General features: G+C 48.0%; 1 protein-coding gene across 5 annotated transcripts in view; it reads right to left on the minus strand.

The window, feature by feature from the left end:
* The window catches only part of ARHGAP32 (Rho GTPase activating protein 32), a 597,177-nt gene that overhangs the window by 15,372 nt on the left and 563,945 nt on the right, over positions 1-17,860 (minus strand). For all 5 annotated transcript variants that reach the window (XM_019509213.1, XM_019509206.1, XM_019509198.1 and 2 more), the window contains 6 exons: positions 13,196-13,298; positions 9,332-9,476; positions 8,781-8,863; positions 6,031-6,138; positions 3,518-3,663; positions 343-544 (listed from right to left, as the gene is read on the minus strand). In XM_019509213.1, the coding sequence (XP_019364758.1) occupies positions 343-544; positions 3,518-3,663; positions 6,031-6,138; positions 8,781-8,863; positions 9,332-9,476; positions 13,196-13,298 (787 nt within the window). The remainder of the gene's footprint in view (positions 1-342; positions 545-3,517; positions 3,664-6,030; positions 6,139-8,780; positions 8,864-9,331; positions 9,477-13,195; positions 13,299-17,860) is intronic.

Consider the following 17,860-nt stretch of genomic DNA (forward strand, 5'->3'; position numbering starts at 1 on the left):
CTCCGTCCTCCCTTTTTTAAAGATGGGGACCACGTTGGCTATCTTCCAATCATCTGGCACCTGGCCCAAGCACCACGAGTGCTCATAAAGCCGTGCCAAGGGCCCTGCAATAACCCCTGCTAGCTCCCTCAACACCCTGGGGTGGAAAGCATCTGGACCCGCTGATTTGAATGCGTCCAGCCCCTCCGGAAGCTCTCTAACCTGGCCCTCCCCAGCCTGAGGTCTGGAGGCGTTCCCTTCGAGTCTGTCTTACATCACAGTGGGGAAGTCCCAGTCCTTGCACAAGAAGATGGAGGTGAAACCCCTGTGAACTGAAAGCCAGCTGAAAGAAAAAACCTTTACCTTTCAGCGGGGAAGTCTATGACCGTGTGGAATTTCCCCTGCAGGGCTGCAGGGCCTTCTCCTACTTCGATGTATTTACTGTCTGCCACAATAGGGGAGTTGATCTGGGCTTGTGTCCGTGCTTGGGCCTCCTCCAGCGTGAGCAGCTTGGTGGAGGGAGATGACACTAGCAGCGATTTAGGCCGTGATAAGGAGCTGTGACCTGCAAAGGAGAACGAGAGGCAAGGAAGAGGTTCAGGGAGGAGCAGCTGGAGGAAAAGCAAGACCCAGGGACTGGTGGTAGCACATTTGCCTGGGACCTTGTAATCCTAAGGAAAACAAGAAAAGACCGACCCTGCTCCCAGCTGTGTTCTAGGGGTGCGTGTGAATGAGTGTAAAACGGCATAAATAATTGCTTCGGCCTCAAAAAATATAAAAGCAGAAGTCTAATCTGGTTCAATACAAAAAGCCTATAGGGCTTAAACATAACCATTCTATTGCATATTTTTGCTTAACCGCCTCTGCACCCTAAACACAGGTTATTTGTAATTATCCTGTGGGATGGCTCAAAACCCTACACATGTCATTTCAGTAACTACCAGCTATAGTGGCCTGCACTCCTAGTCTATCATGCAATGAGGAATGGCTAATCTAGGCATTGCAATAGGAGCCAGTTCTATTTTACAATCATGGTTGCCTGCTTGAATCAATACTAAAAGGCCTGTTGGTAGCGATGAAATGAAGAAGCCTGACTGTTTCTCTCTTCTCCTTTTTTTTGGAAGTTGTAAGCAAGCTGAACACTTTTTATGTCACTGTTCCTTACAGATCTGTAGTTCTTAACTTGGGGTTGCAATAGTTGTGAACCCCACAAATCTTCCAAGCCTGCAATTATCCAGTATTTCCTTAAACAAGAGGACAGGCCTTTTGCTGCCCCTCAGCTGCTCTTGTGCCTATGAACTACATAAATAACTTGTGCATTTTTGTACTTCGCACTCCCTTTACATTGTGGAAAAAATATCAGTAAAGCAAGTTTTTGTCTGTAAAAAATTTGAAGATTTTCAGTAAAATGTTTTTGGGTTGGCAATCCTGCCACCCTGGGATGAGAGAGAGACAGTTACTGAAGAGAAGCAGAGAGGAAGTAAATCCCTGCCCCATTAACTGTGGCCTGGAGACTAATGACTCTGTCCGCCAGGTTACAACCGGAAAACAAATTGGGAAATCCTGCTGCAGATGAAGCTTAGAGCAGAGTTTAAGTATCTAAACATGCACACACAGTTATAACCACCCCCTCCTCTGGAGCCTGAACTCTGAAATGCTAATAGGACAGTCCCCCATCAGCTTCACTGATGTTGCTCAGCAAGAGGAATCAGTACCGGCAGTTACACAACCCTGGAGAAATTGTGCACATGCCCATGTCTGCAGTGGCCTTTGAGTCCAATGTAAATGCTTTTCTGTGCTACCAACCATCCAGTCTAGTGCAAGAATTGTACCAAATTCCAGAAATCTTGTCCCAACCCAGGCTGATCTTCAGTGGCCATTCACACCATGTTAGAAATGGTCTCAGCTGGAGTTGCTTAAATCAAGTTCGGGAACCACGGTTGAGCTCACATCAGAGGCCAATGGAGATCTTGCACCAATACATTTCCTTTTCCTTCACCCATCACCTCCAGAGAGATGCACGTGGAACACTGGCAAGGATGCTGTGTGCTTCCCTGAGCGCTGCTGATACCCTGCAACAAGCCCCCACCTGCTGCTCAGCATTGAGGCACTCCCTGAGAATGACCAACAAATTAAACAACCGCCTGCATTAACACACTCCATTCTGAATCAGGAACAGGTGAAGAACTCGGGCCAACTAATTATCTTCCCCCCAGCAGAAAACCCCCTGGAGTGAGTGCAATTAATATGGAAAGATGAGCCAGTCTCAGGTTGGAAACATGCATGTATTGCTCAAGCTGGGCTCTTAGTACAGCTGAGCAAAGCACTCACTTCTATTGTTTTAGAAGGGAACAAACTTAACAAAGCAGAACTGAGTAGATTTGCTAACCTGAAGTAAAGGAAACCAAGACAGAGAAATACACTGGGGAACAAGCTGGCTACTCACACTTGCAACTGCTCACCAAGCACCCTTTTGTACCACGGGTGAGATATAGTAAACCAGCTAGCTGATATTTAATGCCTCTTAAAACAATGTGTATTGTTCACAGTGATTTAAAATATGGAGTAAAATTCATCCCTGGTATAACTTGGTGGAGCTGTGGGAGGAGTGAGATTAGCCTGTATAACAAACCATGGCCAAAGAAATAGGTAATGCTTCAATTATCCCAATGCCTTGTGCAATATGCTGCAGTTCATTGCTAATCCCTCCCTGCCAGTGGATGCTTCACAGCCCCATCCTAGAGATGCAGACATTGCTCGTACAATGGAATTGGCACTAGCTACATGACAAACATGGAAGTGGCTGTGAAGCTTACAACTGAGAGCCATACTAATGAATTCCTGAAAGGCATGTGGAAAATGTACATGTCAGCTGCTCTGGTAGTTGAAAAACTAAAATGGTTCCTATGAAGCAGGGCCAAAAACTTCAGTGTTTTGGTGTCTGAAGTTGGGCACCTAAGAAATTATTAGAAGTGTTGAGCACTGACACTGGCTGCTAAAGTCAGTGGGAGTTGTGGATCCTTTATAGGTCAGTCCACTTTTTTTTCAGCTGCTGTGTTTTCAGCTCTCAGAAAATGCTGGCTGTAATGACAGGTGTACGCACCCCAGTATACCAGCCTGTACTGCAAAAGCACCTTGAGCAGATGAGCTTCTAGGAGAAACTGCTTCATTAAAACTATCCTGAAACATGAACACATCCCTTTCATAAGCAAAGAGTTCTAACTATCAGGATCGAGAAACAATTGCAAGTCACAGGAAGAGAGATAGAAGCAGCTGCTCTGGCCAAGTCATGAGGTCCAGTCCTACAATTGTGTGGAGTTCCCTCAATTACCTAATGGTCACTAGAAGAAGGTGCCCAGGCATCCCTCAAATCAAGCTATAATGACCAACCCAAGGTGCTTGAGTCTGAAAACTTGGGTCTGCGCTTTCACTGTATAAAACAATTCCAAATTTCCTTTGCTTCCAGAGAGGGAAGAGTTTTCACTTGAACTCTGCCATTAATTGGTGTCGAGTGGAAACCATGGAGGAAGACACGCACCTGCCCCATCTCGTATGACTGAGCTGAGTTTGGAACTGAAGAGGACATCCACATGATTCAGGATGAACTCCACAACCACTGACTGGATTCGCACCTCCATGAAGGCAGCTGTTCCACTGAAGCAGGCAGACTCGATCTGCTTTGACCTTGGAAAGGAAGACAAGGTGAACATAATATTAGCAAACGCAGAGGGCACATAAATCATCTCAGCTGCTGTTGGGCTACAGCACACAGTGGTTTGGGCAGTTAAGACTTTAGCTACACATACAGGCCAAGCTATGCATTTGGCCCATCCAGCATTTTAAATCAGTTATATCAGAGAAATGAGCCCTTCACAGCGCTGTACAAATGAGCAGGCTCAGTTTGTGGTTGTGAAGACTCCTACTAAGTTAGCGAGAACAAGATGCGAGCCTGAAATGGGGTTGGGGATGGCAAGAGGGGAGCACCTGTTGCAGCTACAGAGACTGAAGAGAGCACTAAGGCTGCACAAGAAGATGGCAGTGTGTAAGCATGATCAGTCTCCTTCCTTCCATTCGAGGGAGCAGACGCATTCATTTTAAAATGCAGCTTCCTTAAAAGTTCACTGTGGCCTTTTTAATGAGCTAGAAACTTCTCCAACTAGTACTGCTCAGCAAGTCCCCCTCCAGTCCCCCCTTACCCTGCGCTGCAGTTCAAGAGGCCACACAAGCAAGAGAACTTTTTTTTTTTTCTCATCACTTGCGGGAAGACAAAATTACCAGAAAAAAGAAGCCTGCTTACACTCATTAACTGCACACGAGGAAATCAATGACTCATTTCTCACCCTGGTAACAAAGCAGGCTAGAAACTAATACCACAAAATGAGTGTGCAGCAATTTGCTTTCAAATGATGAAAGTTAGAACTATAATGTTAGTCATAGCCAATTCTAGAGGACAGTATTTATCCAAGACTATTTCCACAGAGCTGATACCCGCTAGCCAAAAGCATTTAAGTCAGACTATAGAGACTGATGCAATGGAAAGCTGGTTGGGTCATAGAATAGAAGAATTTTCCCTGGATGACCCAAGGACACATTATTCACATCTTGCCAAAGGAGGGGGAAAGACATCTCAGGGGAAAAGTCTCTAGAAGCTGCTCAGGACGAGCCGAGCCGAGCCGGGCAGTACAGATGGCTGTGGAAGCACATTCCTTGCCCCCCGTCATGTGGCCGGGGAGATGCCCACAGTGCTGCAGACCAAGCTGGGGACATGGCCATCTTCCCGGGCAGCTGTGCTCCCCTCGCTCCTCCCCACCGCCTGGCCAGGGCTGACCATGCAGCTGCACTGGGGGTGTCACTGGGGTGGCTCCACATGGGCGCTCGGGCACCTTGGTGGCTGCAACGGTGGCCAGGGACAGAGATGAGCTGGAGATTGGACCACCTGCCCGGGTAGCTGTGCTCCCCTCCCCACCTGCCTCTGCCTGCAGCAGTGCAGCTGAGTTGAGGTGCCGCAGGGCAGGGTGCCAAAATACAAGTTTGCCCAGGACACCATTTTTCTAAGGCCAGTGCTGTATAAATGAGTCATTCTTTGGAAGCCAGTGGAGTTCTCCTGGTGCAAAAGAACAAGCAGGTCCAAAGGGCCAGATCATGCCATCACAGAAACACAGGACTGGAAGGAGCCTGGTCGGTCACTAAGTCTGGTCCTTTGCACTCACAGGGAATCGTTAACCAAAGGAATGTCCAAAATCACTTCAAACACTCCCCTATCACCACCTATCTGTGCAGCTCTCCAAGAGAGAATGACAATTATGCTATTTAACCCAGCTGAGGATCTGACCAAGTGGGTCCAATCCTGCCCTATTTTGAAGCCATTATTCAGGAACGCCCCCCTCCCTTTCTCCCCTCAAAAAGCAAAAGGACCTTTGCCCAAGCAAGCATGGTATAATGGAAGCCTTTGGAGGATGGAGTTCAGTGCATTTTGGGTCATGAATGCCGTGTGCTCCCAGAGGCTGGGGGGGCACGGTGAGCTCCCGCAGGCGGTGGTGGAGCTGTCGGCGGCAAGAGGGGAGCTCCTGCAGATAAGCATGGTGCTGTCAGTGGCGGGGGGTGGTGAGCACTGACCAGTGGAGCTGTCGGCGGCAAGCGGGGAGCTCCTGCAGATAGGCATGGTGCTGTCAGTGGCGGGGGATGGTGAGCACTGACCAGTGGTCAGCGACCACCCACAGATGCCGCCGACAGTGGACCACCCACCAACACCACTGGTGGTGTCAGCAGTGGGGGGAGTTGTGAGCGGTGACTGCCTGCAGGTGCTGCCAGCAGTGTCAGCAGAGCCTTTTTGCAAGGGGTGCACCGCCACGCTCAGAGGGTGCTCGTGTACCCGTGTGCACCCCCTACACATCACCAATGTTTTGGGTGCTTGCAGTTGCCCGACTAGAGAACATATTATTATGTTTGTTTAGCCGGTTTACAGTGTTTCATTTCAAGGAGTAGGTGCAACGTAAGGTTGAATGTAAAAACGACAGGGGGCAGGGGGAAGTGGGAGGGAAGAGTTACTACCTTAGGAGGTTTGGTGCCCAGACAATTGCTAAGTTCTTGGTGTGCATATTCGTGATGGAGCAATAATCAGCTAGACGAGCCAAGTGCCTCATTAGGAACTCCAGCGTCCTGGAAAATGAGAGATATGCAAAAATCTGTGAACAGATAGGCAACCGCTCAATACCAATTAGCATGCCATGCTGCAATTTGAAGAACAGAAAACACACAGTTAATATGCATTTGTGTGGTAGCAAAAAAATAAAGGTGTCAGGAATGATGTGCACCAAGCAAGGCAAAAAAAACTGCCTTGGGCAAATATTTATGTCTGGGTCTCCTGATTGCCCAACTGAAGGCAGAGAAAGGGCAAAAATACAGGTGTATATGTGCAGTACAAAATGTAGCAGGCAGGTAAACAGAACTTGACAAGGGCCAAAACATCATCAGCAGCAATCCCTTGAAGTCAAGGATGATAGTCTTCCATGATTACTTTATCTGTGAGTCCAAAGATGGCTGACAAGGCTGATCCGGGGTTGACAGACTCTTGCAACTCAGGTACGTATGTCTGTGAGTGGTGGTTAGCTCTGGATTCTTGGTCTGCAACACGCTGTTTCTACTGCTCCTGCTTTTCCATCTCCTGTTGTCATTGTAAGGTTCAAAATAGTTGCAGCAGACGGTCCCTCCATTTGGGGACTCTCCCACGAGTCCGCTACCACAGCAGGCTGCAGAAACTGCCCCTCATTCTGCACATTTATCACTTGGCCATGTAACTGCGAGGTTGTGCAACAGCAGCAGTAACTCACTTACACTCTATTTGACCTGGCAGGACCGGGGTCTGGCAAGTCTCTGCTGCGCTGTGACACTCATGGTAGGACTTCAGGAAGGGGCTTAGCACATTATCCTTTTGTAAGTAGTGAGTTCAGTCCTGCTTGGTGCTAGTGGGGAGGGCTGCGTGCATAAGTGCAAGGTAGAGAAAATCAATGGTGCAGGAGAAGCTGTTCTTGCATTAATGAGAATACTGATGACCTGTGCCCCGCTCCACGAGCAACAGCAGAAACACTAGAGGAGCATGGCATCAATCTGGAGATGATCCTATGTCTCCCTAAGAAGCACTCCATGTCTCACTTCCTTACCCTGTGCCCTTATCAGCAAGGCAGTGGGCAGGCCAAAGCCTTTCAAGCTGCTACACCCAGGCAGTCTCTGCCCAGCACTGGAGCTTTCTAACCCCCCAGGCCTGATTTCTGTTCTCACATGCAAAGAACAAGGCATTAGGCTATGAAGTCCACACCTACTGGAAATGAAAGGCACAAAATCCTCCACGGCTTGCAAAAGCCCCTCTCCAGCCCAGGCTGCCAAGCACCATGATTACAGCACAAGAACTCTCTCGTGGCCAAAGATTATTAGAATAAAAAGGCACTTTCCTCCTTCCAAAAAGGCTGACTGCAGCAGTGCCAAGCCTCAGGAATGCTTCGAGGAAACCTGGAGTGAATCATCAGCTCTGCCCAATCCCCGCTAGAGGGAGCACTGGCTGCACAGTTATTCCATATGGATGGGAAAGTCAGGCTCTCAGCCATTTTCCAACCAAGTTTGTGTCCCTTGTCAAGCCCTCTGCTCTGATAGCAAGCTGGATGAAGGCAAAGAGCGATTTCAGAAGCATCTGCCACAGCCACTTAAACAAGCTTGGGTGGGCTGGGAAAGCCAACGTGCCCTTGGCTTGATGACGACTCATTGCAGGACTGCAGAACTATCAGAAAGGCCGAGAGGCCCACTTGGCCAATGAGATGGTGCAAAAGGCACAGCCCAGTTGCTTACTGCACACTTGGACTATGCAAATGCTGAGCTGAATCTATTGCTCGACCAAGGGCATTTGAAGCCACGCAGAGGGACAGCTCAGTTATGCCAACTGCAGGGGATAGGACAGACCTGGTCTTTGTGACGATATGGCCAGAAGGTAGGTGGTCAACTCTCCACCAGCCCAGGATAAAAACCACTAGTCAGGTGTCACAAACAGGCTACAGCGGACACTGGCAGCAATGGCACAGCCAAAGGCAATGCATGCACCTGTAACAGGCTCCGAGGCAAACGGCTCATGGCCCTGACAACCAGGGTGTTCTGCCAACGGTGCTAGTTAGAAACATCAGCTGCACAGAGTGCATTTCACACCGGCAGTACCACACTGCTTGTTCTGCTCCATAACTTCACCTGCCCAGCTTAACCCCGGATCTCAGACTCTGCCCAGTAAGGCAAGCTGAAGGTCTGAACCTGCTGCTTGCTCCACTGCACTCACTCAGAAGTTTTTTTCAAGAGAGTTAATTTATTACCTCCTCATTAGACATACTCTGTGCAAAGTCCTGCCATCCACCTTAATGAAATCAGACACTGGCGTAGCCCCTTATGGCATGTTTTGCAGGAAACATCAGAGATGCTTTATGTATGGCATGTGTGTCTTATTACTGCTCTAATTAAAATAGAAGTCCACTTTACAGCTTTAAATCCTTCCAAGTGTGCTCAACCATATAATTTGATGCGTGCAGGAAGAATGCTGTTTCAGGAGCCAGCTTTCTGTGCGGAGAGGGTGGGGAAAGGGCAGTTGGAAAGCACACAAAAATGCCAGGTGTCCCTTTCAGCAACAGGTGTACGCTCCTTAAACTCAGCTACATTAGTCCTGACATCTAGCAGAATGAGCTGTCATGTCAGCACGTGCCGGTGACCCCTCTGTTGTAGACAGGTTGAGGACCGAAAGCCCAGAGCATGGTGCAACCACATGCACTAACCTGTAGTGAGGTGGAGGCAGTTGCTGGATGACATCGTGAATTTTAACCAGTCGTTCTTCATCTGTAGCAGCAGAAACAGCATCCTAAAACAATGTAATGAATCAGTAAGAATTTGACAAATGTGGACAGCGCACAGGGTTGTAGTATTTAAGGGATTTCTTACCTAAGCTGCTAGGCAGGGCCCAGCACTCTGGTATCCCTGTGCCTCAGAGACAGACTTAAGTGCAACCAGTGTTAAGACAGAGCTACAGTGTAGCCGGTCCAGCGACCTGCAAGTTCTGCCCTGATGGCACAGAAAGACTTTTTCTGCTGCTAGCCTGGTGGTACTAGCCATCATTATAGCCCTTAGATGTCCTAGATGCAGGGCCTCCCTGAAGCCAATTAGTACTGGTCATCGAGTGTTTGTACACCAGCACAGAGGTATTTAGATGCTAGGAAAGAAACGGTCAAGGCGGAAGCAAAACTGGAGCACTGTGTGTGGATACTGCAGTGCCTGGGAACAGGCGCTGGGAACAGGCGAGGTTGGCTGGAAAATGCGTGTTTGTACTTACTGAGAACTTCTCATAGAGCTGATACGTGAGCAGGGGATTCGGGAGCTCCCGGAAGTAGAGCTTACACAGGGAGCCTACGCAATGGATATCTTGGATGTAAATATCTTTAGTCAAGTCGGGGATCTGCTCAGAGTCAAACTCGTGGCTGGAGACAAAAAAAGGAGATGGGTGCAGGGGGGTAGAAGGGAGCAAAGAAGCCCAAAACAAATTACAGTCGGAAGACGGTGAGGACATGATTTACAGGAAAAAATAAATGAGCAAGAGCCAAAGCCACAAGAGTCACGTTTATGCTGCTGCAAGCTCACATTTTTCTGAAATGAGCTGCTTTCTTCGGAGGCATTTTCAGTTGGTTTTACAGCTGTCTGGCTAACCCAGAAATCAGTTTTCTGGTAACAGTGCAGACACCCTTCACTAAGAGTCTTAAGGGCACATTCTCAATTCTAATGCAGATCGTTTACATGGGCAGCTCTGACGATCGACTGGGAACCGCCTGGGTGAAACTCCCCAGGGACCAAAATGAAAGCTCAATCCCCCTTAAAATTTGAAAGCCTGGAAATCTAAATTAGAAGCAATGTTGGACGCCAGACCCATCAGCAGCTGCTGTACATCAAAACTACTGTGTGCAGAAATTCCTTGGATGCAAGCTCGAGAGCCCGGCAAGCCTCTGCCGGCAGGAGGGAAGGGAGCCAGGAACCACATGAAGAAAATCCCTGCGCATTCTCTTGGTTTTCACATAGGGAGGGAAAGAGAGAAACCCAAAGCACAAACGTTTATGAAACAAAAACCGCACTGTGAGGGCCAGGGCTGGCAAGGCTTGCTCCCCGCTGGAATATGTGCATGGAAATTGATGTTTCAAATTAGCCAGGATAGATTTGCTGGGACTAGCGTGGCAAGTCAGGCCACTGGGAGCAGTGAGAACATGACTGCTGCATCCGAAGCCTTGTCACCTCATGAGACTCTTCAAGCTGTGAATCCAGGCTGCTCCCAAGCTCAATGGATAGTCCTACCCACGCCACAACCCTGGCTGGTCTCCTACCCAGCTACATCACACCTCTGCTTTGTAGGAGAAGTGGATGGCAATGCATGCTCAGTGCTACCGCACATTTCTAGGGCCTGCCTGAAACTTCAGGTCCTCACTGTGCTGCACAGTGGAACCATCTTGTAGCCACGTCCTTACACCAGTGACACTCAGGCCTCGGCTCCGGAGCCACACGTGGCTCTTCCACTGATCAGCTGCAGAAAACATTATCAAAGTTTATTGTTTCCTTGCTGCGTGCACTGGGTCTGTCTCCTGCAGTCATGGATAAACCAACCCAAGTGCCAGCACTAAGGCAACCTGCGTAGCTCCATACTGCACACGGTGTCTTGCTTATGAGTTGCAGTGTTTACCACAACCCAGCCAGAGAGGTGTGTGTGCACTGTTGTGGCTTCTCTGGTTAATGCTGACTGCATGATGTGGTCCCTGAGCCAGTCAGCCCTGACTGTAACATCAGGCCTATGCCCCGTGGAAAAGCTTTCCTGGGAAAAGCAGGTACATTCATGTACAGGCTTAGACACAAATGTATTTGTAGACAATTTGAGTGATGTGCCCTCCTACTGTGGTATGCAAAAGGTGCGCTACCCTCCCATGCCCCAGCTGCTTGGATTGTTTTAGGAAAGTTGTTTCTACGTCAGGAGGAGGCAGAAGGGGACTTTTCAGAACGAATGTCCAGAGGTAAGCATCTGATGATGAGCAGCTGAAAGGCAGCCCACCCCAGCTCTTCACCCTGAAGGAAAAGCGGGACATGGAAATGAAGGGTTTCGCTCCCCGCTGCCTGACTGATTCACTGCAGCCACAATCTTTAGTGTTCACTTTATCTGGCTCCCACAAGCATCTTTGACTCATCACGTACTTATATTTAGTACAGAAACTTATTCCCTGCTCCTGGATGCACAGGAGTAAGAGGGAGCTCAGAAAGGAGTGTGTTGTTCCTGCCAGCTCGGGAGAGAGAAAACTTTGAGCAAGAGCCTTCCCGGGCAATTAAATGGTCCGTGGGACAAAGCTCACTCTGCTCCTGGTAATGCACTATGCTCCCCAATAGCCAAATCCTGAGCCCTAATCCCAACAACAACTAAGCAGAAGCAATGCGCAGGGGAGGATGTGGGGTGTCTTCATGGGATCACTGCACCCAAACAGACTGGATCTGCTGGCTTTTTCTTTTCCAAGGGGATGTGCAGGAGTGGTAGCTGCACAGGATAGGAGGGAGTGGTTCTTTAGCCCTTAACTATGGAGAAGCTCTATGTATAACCAAGCCACCAAGATGATATCATCTTAGGTTAGGTATTAGGAAGAATTTTCTCACTAGGAGGGTAGTAAACTACTGGAACAGGTTACCCAGAAAGGTTGTGCAATCTCTATCCTTGGAGCTTTTTAAGATACGGCTAGAGAAAGCCTTGGCTAGGATGATCTAGTTGGGGCTGGTTCTGCTTTGAGCAGGGGGTTGGACTAGATGTGACCTCCTAAAGTGCCTTCCCACCCTAATTTTCTGTGCTTCTATGGATATGGTGGGTGGAGGACTCAGCCTAATATCTGTATGAGTACTTCCCTCCTCCCCTGAAAGAGCCGCCAGAAAATATGTTTGATCTCTTTGATTTCCTTGACCTTTGTCAGGGGTGGCTCCAAGTTCAGCAGGGGGCTGGACTGGACATGACCTGAAGGCCCTGCCACCTGACTCTGCTATAATTCTGTGATCGATTTAAATTCCTGTAAAAGCTACATTTCTCTGCCCACTTCCATTGAATGTTAATAGCTCTCTGATATTTCTTCTAGATGCTAGGAAGAATGTTACTTGCAAATAAAATCTACTTGATGGTAGCTGAAAAGCAAGGCCAGGCCTAGGATGCTGGAGTTGAGCATACCGGACTGTGGCAATGGGTTGATTTTGCCCATCAACCACATAAAAGGTGCTGCTGCACTGCCACCGAGACAGAACTGCTCTAAGAAACGCTAAGAAAAGCTCCTCGGTGACAGAAATGCTCTAATGTCCTGACTTACCAAAACCTAGGTTTTCACAAGTTCATGTACTTGATTATTAAAAACATGAATCTCATTAATCAAGAAATATCAGATCTGACTTTACAAACAGACCAATATGCTACTTCCAAGCTGGAGTCACAGCAGCGCGTCCTGTACTAATCAAATATTTGAACACACTAACAGCGACTAGCATGAAAGATCACAACAGTCTTCACATTGTATCCTACTCATCCTTCTCTTCTTCCTGTCATCTCAGAAAACTCGACAGTTGAGTATTTCTGTAACTAAGCAAGGTGATCCCTGTGGGCTGTTTGGGGAGTTGTCTAATGAAAACATTAAGGTAAAAACATTGCTTTGGAAAACACCATGGGAAAATTTTAGAGAAGAACAAAACAGGTTGGGATGGTGCAGAACTGGACTTCCCTGATCAGCCCGGCAGTATAGCAACATGCCCAGCTGTGAGTTAATGCCCAAAAAGCCGAGAGCAACAAGGTGACATTCACTCTCCTCCATTTGAGATTTACAACATAGCACCCCTAGGCCACAAACCAATAAAGAGAATGAGATTGAAATCTATCCTGGAGCCCTCCATTTCTCCAGTCCCAGGGGACTTTTCTTGTTCCAATGACCAACACTGAGTTCCTATAAAATAAGACTTCACTTCTCTTCTTTCAGACAGCTGGGATATTAAAGACTCCAGAACAGCAACCACCACCGCCCACGATTGCCGTGAGGCTGCTGGACCTGTCAGCTCCCCAAGACACCCAGAACCTGTCAGCACTGAACGCTTGAGATTAGCATGTGCTTCATTCATTAACTTAATCTAATACCAATCAATATGGCCTTACCGTAGTTTCTGGATGTTGGATGCAATCCCAGAGAGACGATAAATTCCATCCACAATGCCATGTTTCTCAATGAATTCAGTACAGCTTTTGAGGACCTGGGGGACTAAAGAAAAAGTGACAGTGTTTAGCTAACTATGCTGCTGAGGTCTACTCCCAGGCTGCGTTGATGCCTTATCTCATAAGCTAAGCACAGAGCGTCTTAAAAGACAGGCCATGTCTTCAACAGATTCTGATCAACTCTGAGCAATCTCTATCGCCTCCTAGAAGAGCTGGGGAGAGCGGAGGATTAACTCCTGGAGGACAAACCTTATGGGGAAAGACTAAGGGATCTGGGACTGTTCGGCCTGGGGAAGGGAAGACTGAGGGAGGACTTGCTGGCCGTCTGTAAGTACATACCTAAACTGTTTACACCACTGTGTAAAAAGCCACAGTCCACCCTGTGTTTTCTGCATTTCTGTGATTGGTAACTTGATCGGCAAATAGGTAGGGTATTAATTGACATACGCTTGACTGCCTGGAGAGCTTAGAGCGAGCTGCATGACTTGCCAGGCTCACAGACAACTGCAGGTGCACAGACAGCCCCAGATAAAGCAGGAGTGACAATGACATGTACAGTGATATTTAGCTGCATCACCAACCCAGGGGACAGGCAAATGAACAAATTACAGCATGCGACCAGGGGGTGGGGATTTACTGTGTATCAGCCTCTCCAAGGTAATTCTTTGCATCTTGTTTCATCATGGGTTAAGCTGCTCCAGGTTAGCTCCCACTTACTGTGGGAGGTAGGAGCAGGCACTTGGGGAGCTACCAAGAAACGATGCACAGTAAGCCCCTGCCCCCTGCTAACTTGCTATAATTGGTCCATTTGTCTGTACCCCACCTCCCTCCAGCTGGCTTCTCAACCCAACAGAGTTTCTGCTTTGTGATCTACCCACTCACCCAGGAGTGCAAGGAAAGAGCAAAGCTGATTCTCTTCAATAGGGATATAAGACTGGATCGAGCAAAGGCAAGCGCACACAATTAAACCCTCCTGAGGCTCATCAGGTCCTCATGGAAAAGCTCAGTCCATGTGCACTGCTCAGCAGGTGAGTTCCCCTGCAACCGCCCCTGTGATAATCTAGATTTGTTCTTACATTGGATGCCAAGTCTTATCAATTTGCCGTGTGACAGATTCGGAATAGGTCATGTGGCAAATCCCCTTGCATCAAACAGCAAATGCCACCTGTCACTGCTCTTTCGAGCACCGTTGCACTTAGATGCTCCGTTCTGTTTGTGCCCCCAGCCTCTCTGCTACATTCCTACCTTATACAGGCGCAGAAGCAGATGAGTGACTAGGGGAAGAAAAGGAGCAGGCATCCTAAATGGTGCCCCAGGAGTTAACTGGTGCATCTCTAACTAAGACACTAAGAGAGGGTTAAGAAAGAGAACAGTTTAGAATCTGATGTTTTACCTTGCATATTTACTGTACCTCGAGCTGCTTTCTAATGCAAGATGCAGAGGGCTGGGTACATAGAGCCATTATCCACTAAGCAATAACTCACACCAAGCCTTGGAAACAACTCACTGACGTGAGCTGGCCATCTCCTGCTCTCCCGGAGTGCCATGGGAGCCTCAACGTCCACTTACACTGCCAGTCAACGCTGGCAGACAGACCTATGTTAGCACCCAGCCCAAGAACAGCAGTACAATGTGCCCAGAGTACTGAATTAAAGGATTAGTGTTAGAAATCAATCTGATGTGGCTGTCACGTGAACATTTACGCTTGGGGATACAACAGTTTTGCATTGCCGGGTGAACGCACATTCAAGCACCCCAGAGAAGCCTGCTAGCCCTAGCAAAAGTCAATCATTCAGAATGGCATACATGAAATGCTCCAGATCAGAATAGCCCCAAATTCAGGTTTTCAGATAGTATAACCAGGTTTAAAACCAGGTTTTTTCAGATAGTATAACCAGAGATTACACAAATTCAGGGAGGACAGATTCATTGGGGTCTATTAAACAGAACAATCAAAAACGTGTCCTGTGACATTTCTAAAACCATCAACCATAGGGTCATAGGATTGCTGATGCAAGGGAAGGTATGATGGGGGTGGATCACAGTAAACACAGCCCATTCATATACTCTCTGTCTAAAGCATCTACTGGGCTAGATGAACCATGAGTTTGTTCCAGCAGAGCCAATCTTACGTTCCTAGTCCGAGAACATTTACAAGCAATATTTAGACCGTGTTTCTTTACTTGATCGGACCTTTTAAGAGTTGTGTTGAATGACAAATCTTAAAACTTGGGTTGGGCTGGTATGGAGTTAAGAAAGGATGGAGCGCCAGCCTGAATCTATCACAGGGCTAGGAGGGCAAGGAAATGAGAAGGAAGCCAGGCTGGGGGGCAGAGGAGAACAGTACACCTTCTCTTCCTTTGGATGGCTAAAAGAGGAAAATCTCTGGAGACTGTAATTAGCATCTGTGACCCAGGTTACTCCGTTGTGTCATTTATGTCTCTTGTGTTTCAACAAGGCATTGTCTTCCAACAGCAGGGTCTATAAAGGAGCCATGGACATCGTTTGGACCCCTTCTTGAAAGGATGAAATAGCAGCCAGTTTATAGAGTCCATACTGCATGTTCACACCCCTCTCAAATTGCCCACAGCTTCCAAGCACCTCATCTTAAATTACTGTATTTACTCTAATCCAAGATGAGATTTTCTTCCCCCATCAGCAGGGGTGGGGGAGGAGAAGCAGGTTTGACAGGACAGGCAATGGCTGAGCTTCAGCTTTTGTCTTGGGTTTGGGGCTGAAGTTGGAGGTGAGCCACTGCCTGCTCCAGACTGGAACAGCTCATCTGGCAGGGGAGGGAGCAGGGGTCAGTACCTAAAGGCACTTGTAGTTTAAAGTCTTCTTGGATTTAGGTAAATATGGTAAAAGAAGAAAAGCTGTTATGACTGTGACTGGGGTGTAACCATTGCAGAGCTGTCCGAGCCTGCACAGGGTCAAAGGTATGAACCGCCTTATCCATCCAAGTCAGGTGTTAGCTCAGATGCCAGGCATGAGCGCATGTCAACACGTTAACAGTTGCCTTTGTGTTAGGAAGGAGAGCGCAGCCCAGAAGTATAAGATACGCTGCAAGTTACTCCTCATTTGGGTGCCACTTAGCATGTGTCTACACTGGTGTAAGTGTCTCTCCTTAAGGATTGCGGAGAGAGGAATGGGGGTGCAGAAGGGCATCAAATGGGAACTGGAAGTTGGGGGACTGCAGCTTGTGGTCTTCCTGCGCTTGAGCACCGTAGGCCCAGGAGAGTGCTGCACACTCTGCAGTCAGGGACAGGCGTAGAGGTGAACAGTGGTGGGACCAACTTCATGCCAGAAGTTTAGCAGAGCTATCAAGGTCAGGCTGGACTGCTGCCACAGGCAGAACCTAGGGCGGCTGCAGCATGGAAGTCAGCGAGCTTGGACTTGAGACTGACCTTGACACTGACCCTGTCAGTGTAGACACGGCCTCCGTGGAGAACATTTGGGAGACACCAGTGCTCATCTCCCACCAACCCTCACCTAGTTAAAAAGATGATGGGCCCAAACAGCCCACAGTCCTTTTAAGACCCTTTGAAGAGCAACCTCAGTAAATTGCTGAAGCATATTTTGAGCATCCCCACAAACTGCCATCACTCTGGTGACTCATATAGGCCGGGCTCATTGTGGGCGCAGCTTGGAAGAGAACCATTTTTTCCTCCTTCGGTTTAACTCCTGCACAAACAAGTTTCCTCCTCTTCTATATTTGCACATAAAAAGCAGAACCAGGCTATCCCCCTCAGTGGTACTGTGACCACCAGCTCAAACAGATCTTTGAAGCAAAGAAAGTCCTAGCAGGTTAACTCCCCTACCTTTGTCTATAAACCCACCCTAATTTAAACCACTCCAGTAAAAAGTACCCGTTCTTGAACAGTTAGAAAGAGTTTCAGATGCAGCACAAATTCTGTCTATGTATTTTTGCTTTGGGGAATGATGCTATGTATTATTTATGTTAGTCCCTCGCTCGGGCGATCTCTATTTCCCTATCAGCTTTGTCATCTTTTTTCTGGATTCCCAATCCTAAACATTTACTAATAAAAGTCAATCTGTTCTTTGTTTCTATGGAAAATAAGGGTGCATGGCACTTCACAGACCCACATAGGGCCACAGGACTGAAAAGCTTCCCACGCCAGAGTCAAGCCTCCTGCATTCACAATTGTCCAAAAGTGCCCACAAGTTGGCCCACTTCTAACCCTAGTTGCACAGCACAGCTACAAGCACTGTGGGTGAATAAAATACCCACAGTGTGCCACATGTAAAGGGAATGCAAAAACACACCAACCTTTCCCTCTCTCCCACAAACACCGAAAGAGGTCAGTACCTAAAGGCACTTGTAGTTTAAGGGCCCAGTCATTTACCCTTTAACTTACAAAGACTATGCCTACATGACAGACTTCTCTTAGCCTAGCCATGAATGAGGGGCCAGCAATGACAGACAGAAGGGAGGGAGAGAAGTCCTAAGACTGGAAAGGAAGCTTCTGCTACATCCTGCTGTGTTAGACTGGAAGCTCCTTGGGGCAAGGGCTCATTTTGTTCTGTTGGCACTCTGTCCAGGGCAGTGTGGGGCTACTCTCCAACTGGGGCCTTGAAGCACTACACCAT

Source organism: Gavialis gangeticus, unplaced genomic scaffold (assembly GCF_001723915.1).
Source record: "Gavialis gangeticus isolate Ggan-Ray unplaced genomic scaffold, GavGan_comp1, whole genome shotgun sequence".
NCBI classification, from domain to species: domain Eukaryota; kingdom Metazoa; phylum Chordata; order Crocodylia; family Gavialidae; genus Gavialis; species Gavialis gangeticus.